The 7,170-nt window shown below is 38.2% G+C and overlaps 1 protein-coding gene across 1 annotated transcript in view; it reads right to left on the reverse strand.

Annotated features, from left to right (window-relative positions):
- The window catches only part of LOC107290040 (proline-rich protein 12-like), an 87,517-nt gene that overhangs the window by 51,076 nt on the left and 29,271 nt on the right, over positions 1-7,170 (reverse strand). The window contains exon 3 of the mRNA XM_029284668.1: positions 1,853-2,014. Within this exon, the coding sequence (XP_029140501.1) occupies positions 1,853-2,014 (162 nt within the window). The remainder of the gene's footprint in view (positions 1-1,852; positions 2,015-7,170) is intronic.

Consider the following 7,170-nt stretch of genomic DNA (forward strand, 5'->3'; position numbering starts at 1 on the left):
ACGTATAGTCAAGGCCATAGTTTTCCCAGTTGCAATGTATGGCTGTGAAAGTTGGACCATAAGAAAGGCTGAGCGCCAAAGAATTGAGGCCTTTGAAATTATGGCGCTGGAGAAGACTCCTGCGAGTCCCCTGGATTGCAAGGCGATCAAACCGGTCAGTCCTAGAGGAGATCAACCCTGACTGCTCTTTAGAAGGCCAAATCCTGAAGTTGAAACTCAAATACTTTGGCCACCTAATGAGAAGGAAGGACTCACTGGAGAAGAGCCTAATGCTGGGAACGATTGAGGGCAATAGAATAAGGGGACGACAGAGAATGAGGTGGCTGGATGGAGTCACTGAAGCAGTAGGTGTGAGCTTAAATGGACTCCAGAAGATAGTAGAGGACAGGAAGGCCTGGAGGAACGTTGTCCATGGGGTCGCGATGGGTCGGACACGACTTCGCAACTAACAACAAAATAGGGCTAATTTAGGAATAGGCAATCAGGCACCTTCCAATTACAGTCATGTGAAAAAGAAAGTACACCCTCTTTGAGTTCTATGGTTTTACATATCAGGACATAGTAAAAATCTTCTGGTCCTTACCAGTTCTTAAAAGTAGGTAAATACAACCTCAGATGAACAACAACACATGAGATATTACACCATGTCATCATTTATTTTACAAAAAGAAAGCCAAAATGGAAAAGCCATGTGTGAAAAACTAAGTACACCTTAGGATTCAATAGCTTGTAGAACCACCTTTATCAGCAATAACTTGAAGTTATTGTTTTCTGTATGACTTTACCAGTCTCTCACATCATTGTGGAGGAATTTTGGCCCAGTCTTCTTTACAACATTGCTTCAGTTCCTGGGCACAGGACCTGGGCACCTTGTAGTCATTGAGTCGACCATGAACTCCTCTGTATACCAAAGTATTCTAGAGTCAAATGTGAGGCCATCTATCCAACAGCTAAAGCTTGGCCGACATTGGGTCATGCAACAGGACAATGATCCCAAGCACACCAGCAAATCTACACCAGAATGGCTGAAAAAGAAAAGAATCAAGGTGTTGCAATGCCCCGGTCAAAGTCCAGGTCTCAACCCAATTGAAATTCTGTGGCGGGACTTCAAGAGAACTATGCATAAACAAATGCCCACAAACCTCAATGAACTGAAGCAATGTTGTAAAGAAGTGTGTATAACCATAGAACTGTATGTATAACCATAGAACTCAAAGAGGGTGTACTTTCTTTTTCACATGACTGTGAAATTACAAGTCGCATAAAGCTTGTCACTGGCTATACTGCCTGGGAATGAGATAACCCAAAATATAAAGATGGCAACAGACTGTCTTTCCAAGTTAGGTGGATCAAGAGTCTGACTTAATGCCTGGGTTTGCACAGCACATTTAAATAAGTGAATTAAAGACTCAGCAGCTGAATTTTCATTGCATGCTAACTTTGGTGACCTTTAATCCTAGATTTTTAGCATGTTACATGAACCCAATCAAATTGATTATTTTATGATTCAATGCATTATACAAACCCAGCAAATGGTTTAATTCAATAATGTGGATTGAAAGCAGTCAGTATTTCATTCAATTCATTTATTTATTTACTTATTATGACATTTTCTTCAATCACAATGCAATAGACTCTAAGGGATGTATAAAATAACTTGACAGAAGTATTAATAAAATGTTATTTCCCAGGAAGATAAGCTACTCCCACCCAAACACATTATACATACATACCAGATCTTCACCATAAAGCTATACAATAAGGCTTCCTATAAAAGTTTCTCCAACCCTGCCATCAAATTAAGATGTCCACTCTTCCTTCTGTGATGCTGGCAGAACTCCAGAGGTATTACCTGTTTGCCAGGATGGGGTGCGGAACTGGGACAGCAGGGAAGAAGCAGAAGGGCCTGGTTGTGGTGCCCGTGACTCCAGAGCCGAGATGAGGTTCATGACAGAGGCATCGGGGGTGGCACTACTGGCATGATGGAGCCCAGTCTCAAATAAGCCAGAAAGACCTAAAGGAGGAAATGAAAAAGAAGAAATGAAGGATGTGAAGTGCTTAGAATCAGTGAGAAGATGACAGATATAGCAAAAGAAAACAGGAAGAGGTTCATCACAGGGGACAGGCAAGGGAGCCTACAAGCAGACAAGCATTATGCCTCTTAAAGGAATCGGAGAGACAAGAAAAACATTAGAAATCAAAAGACATACCAACGATAAAATACCTGTTTTAGTGCAGAAGGGAGGGTTGCAATCAATCAAAGGTCAGGCACATGCAGACAGAAGGGAAGAAATGAGAAGCTGTTGACCTAACAGATATCTAGTAAAGGAGAGGGAAGAGTCAGACAAGCGAGAAATGAAGAACATGTGAGGAACTGGGAAACCTGAGGTTGTGAGAAAGAAAAACCAACTCTGGCTCTTATAGAGGCTTAAGAACGGAGGACGAAAGGATTTTCTATCTCAACAGTATATTACTTTTCACATCTTAAATATGAGATACAATTTTGGTTAACCAATACCAGCTGCCAGAGCAGTTTGAGTCTGAGCATTTCATTCAAAGATATGCCAATCAGAAAGAGAACCACACAGCAGAAAATAGAAATGCCAAGAGTAAACAGTGGCTTTAGGTGGGGAACAGAAGAAGTAAAGCATGAAAGAAGGGGTTAACCTTCCTTAATTTTCCCTATGCCACTGTTCTAGACACCAGCCCAACCTATGTTCTAGTTAAGAAAAGATATGTTAAGCATATTTTAAAAAAGTAACATATCTTGGTAACACAGAGATTAGTCTTGGAATAAAAGAGTGAGAGAGAAGACAAAGTAAGTAAAATGAAGCTGAAACTAATGCAAAATAACATCACTGTATCCAGACCTGTACAGAGGGGACATATGAAAAAGTGAGCAGAAAGTTTAGGCCTAAACTTTCTCAGACTCAGAGACAACTTATGAATGACACAATAACTGTTTTTGAGCCCAGAAGGCCTTACAAGCCAATATTATAAATGCTTCGAAGATGAACTTCTTCAGCCACTAAAGGATATAATGAATGATATATTACAGGGGGGAAAGATACCTCAAACATGGAAAGAAGCCAATATTGTGTTGCTACCGAAGGAAGGTCAAGATGCTACGAAGACAAAGAATTACAGACCAATTTCATTATTAAACAAGGATTTGCTGCAATTTTGGCAGAAAGACTAAAGAAAATTTTACAGCCATATATTTACAGGCATATATTAATGAAGACCAATGTGGCTTTCTGCCAAAAAAGACAGCTAAGGGACAATGTGAGGACTGTCTTGAATATTATTGAATACTTACAATATCATAATGAGAAACAGGCAGCTCTAATATCCTTAGCTGCAGAGAAGAGTTTTGATAATCTAAATTGGGCTTTCATGTTTAAAGTGCTTGAAGAAATGGTCTTTGAAGAGAATTTTATTTCAGGGGTCAAAGCTGTTTACACATCACAGCAAGCAAAAATTGTTATCAATGGTGATTTAACTAATTCACGTGAAATTCAAAAAGGTACAAGACAAGAATGCCCCTTGTCTCCTTTGCTGTTTATTTTGGTGTTGGAAGTTTTAAACAGAGATATTAGGCAAGATGAGAAAATAAAAGGTATAAGTATCAAGAAAGAAGTTTATAAATAGACGGCATTTGCTGATGGTTTGGTTATATTCCTGCAAGACCCAAAAAATAACATAGAATATTTGATGAGGAAATTATATGAGTTTGGGGACTTCCGGACTTGCGCTGTAGCACCTGGTTATGTGATCGTGGATCTCCGCACCCCGCGGCTAGTTTCGCCCTGCCAGGGGACCCTAAATGGGTCTAAGTCGCTCTGGAGAGGTGGCGAAGAAAGAAGGGTGCCCCAATGACTCTGGAACGATGGTGGTCGTTTTGTTCGGATTGGGGAAAGCCTTCTAACCCAACAGGTGAAAGGCTGGCCACACCTCACTGACCAGCCCAAGCTACTTGCAGCCGAAATCCAAAGGCACTAACCAGCACAACAGTGAACAGCGTGCTTGAAACTGGGTGAGGAATTTGATCTCTCTCCTATTTTATACCTAATTTTCTGGAAAAGATCCCCAAGAAGCAAAAAGCCTCCCAAAGTGAGAAGGAGGGGGATTGCCTCACCCTTCTATAGACGGAAGCAGCGAATTAAACCCTTATGGGGAAGAAGAAGATCGTGACTTCAAAATCTAAGGGACTGGTTTGGACAAAACTCAGCAGCACTTTTTCGTGCGGCTGCTGATAAAAACAGGATTGCCAACATGATCGCCAACATCCGATAACGGATATGGCACAAGAAGAAGAAGAAGGGGAATAAACATTACCATAGTTTGGATAAATTTGAAAGCTAAGAAAATTGTTAAAACTCTATACCTGAAAAAGCATTGATGAAATTATATATATAAAAAGAACAACAAAAATAACTTTGTTTTAAAAAGTTGAAAAAATGAACAGTGACATCTAGTGGAGGATAAGAGAAAACTATAGCAGCACTGACCCAGAATTTGGCAAGATGCCTAGAAACAGCAAAAAACAGCTGGGAACAAAGCATTGAGTTATCTACTACTGAGTGAAACTACATATGTTTAGAAACTGCTGACCTTCTGGGATTATAAACACACTGAACTGCATTCTTAAATCTTAACCTAAGAACTGTTTGCAAAGAAAGAAAAATTTTGGCCTTTGGCTAATCTAAAGGAGAAATTACTGGAAAACTTTTAGATGGTCAAATACTTTGAACTGAATCCTGACTGGCTGATAATTATAAGACCCCTGAAAAGAAAACTGCCACAAAATATTGTTTTCAGTGGTGCCTTGACAATTGGAAACGTACTGGATTATAAAACCATTATATAAAGATAATAACTACGTAAGATTTGGCTTTTTGGATTTTAAGATGGACTAGTTTGATAAAACTAATTAAAAAGATTATGACACCGATGGAAAACTACTTAGAGGGGAGAGATAAAATGGATATTATATACCTATCTAAAAGTAATATAAAACCATACCTAACACATCTTCCTGAAGAACCCAGTTTGGAGCTTCAAAGATCTGCAGGAACAATGACTCAAGACAATACAAATACATTCCAGGAGAAAATATACACAATGCTGCGACAGATTCAAACGATAATTGTTTCAAACCATGATGACATTAGAAATCAGTTTGACAACATAAACGAACATATCTCTAACTTAAATCTACAACTAAATGACACTCAAAATATGACAACTAAGAATGAACAAACAAATCAGACAACAGAATATAAATTAAATGAAAGTGACTTAAATAGAAAAGCTACAAATGAAGAAAACTACAATTTAATACAAACAAAAAAAAATCTGCAAAACTTTACTATAATAAAGAAGACAAAAAAGATGCCTTATCCTCCAGGACTTCAAAACAAATTTGAGGATAAAAAAGAACAAATAAAAAGGATTAAAGGACTGTCAGAAGAATTATCAAAACGTGGGAGACAAAAACCTGATACCTTACTTGATTTGTCTTTTTTGTCCCCAATAACACTTACAAAAATACAACCTGGCAAGCCAAACTTACTGATCTAGAAAGCGACTTGGCAAAAGAAGATCAAAGTTGTAGTCAAGAGATGTGATTCAACTTATCAGATGGAATATTATATGACTAAGCATTTGATTGAATATGAATATATGAATACTGTATATATATGATATATGAATATATATGAATATATATATAAAGTTTGGATATAAAGAGGCCCTAGAGAAAGATTATTAGATGGTGTATTATAGGATTAAATATTCTTGGAATATAGCCAAAAGAATAGATAAAGCTTGTAAAGGGGCCCTATAGTAAGAGGAATAAGATACATAAGTAGTATAATACTTTTAGAATATATGAAATGTTAAAACATTGAGAGGGTCTATTTAAATGAAAAGTTTGGATATTTAAAGGTAATGAATTTTGAGAAAACTATGACTGATAAGAGTGGTTTGAATACTGAGGGGAAACTAAGCTTCAATAAGAATCTTGAAAACAGGACATATAACTATTTAATAAGATGACTTTTATAAATACAATGGAAATAAGCTGATTAAAAAACATGTTATATGTTTATGTTATTATTATATGCATAAATACTAAAAATGTTTATATTCAACTTGGTTTGTACTGAAAATATTAAGAATTATATTTGTTTAATGGAGACAAAAGGAGAATATTACAGGAAGAAGAGAGGATCAAGAAATATATCACCAACATATTAATTGTAGAAATTATCATTGATTGTTTTAAATATATGAACCCAGATAACACACTGTTCACGAAGCACTAAAGATTGTTATTGTAAAAAATTAACAAAATATATTTTAAAAAAATTATATGAGTTTGGGGTGTTAGCGGGTTTCAAAATAAACAAACAGAAAACAACAATGCTGATTAAGAACATGCCCTCTCAGGGGATTGCTTCCAGTGACGTCGCTGAAGATAGACCCAGGGAAAAGATTCTCCACTCCCCGGGTCCGATTTTCATCTGCCGGTGGGTCCATTTGGACCAAAAGCCGCCCCAGAGAGGTGGCCACCAAAGGGTGACACTTTGGGGACCACGGGTCGGTGGTAGCCGGCCCGTTGGAGCCAGAGGAGCCCCAGGAATTGCCAGAAGAAAGGCAGATCGCATTCATGTGATCCGCCATTAACAGCTGATCATTGGAGACAGAGAACTAGCACAGAATGACAGCAAGCAGCTGAGCCGGGTGAGAATACTGTCTTCTTTCCCAGTAGAGGTGGATTTTTGGATTTCTGGCAAACAGCTCTTCTACAGCCTGAGAGCGAAGCCTTTACTTTTAGGGAGGGGTGGAGTTTTTTATTTATTTATTTATTTATTTATTATTTCAATTTATATCCCGCCCTTCTCCCGAAGGACTCAGGGCGGCTCACAACATTATTAAAAGACAAAGAGAGACCCACACACCCCACTGAATAAAACCAAATTAAAACCAATATTTTAGTGTTGTGGTAATTAAAATTTCTAAAAAACCCAATTTAAAAATCCTCCCTAGGCCAGGCCCGCTTGTTGGAAAAGCCATGTCTTGAGGGCGCGGCGGAAAGTAAGGAGATCCGGAATGATCCGGATCTCGGGGGGTAGTTCGTTCCAGAGGGCAGGGGCACCCACAGAG

The sequence above is a fragment of the Protobothrops mucrosquamatus genome, unplaced genomic scaffold (assembly GCF_001527695.2).
Source record: "Protobothrops mucrosquamatus isolate PMUCROS unplaced genomic scaffold, P.Mucros_1.0 scaffold810, whole genome shotgun sequence".
Taxonomy (NCBI): domain Eukaryota; kingdom Metazoa; phylum Chordata; class Lepidosauria; order Squamata; family Viperidae; genus Protobothrops; species Protobothrops mucrosquamatus.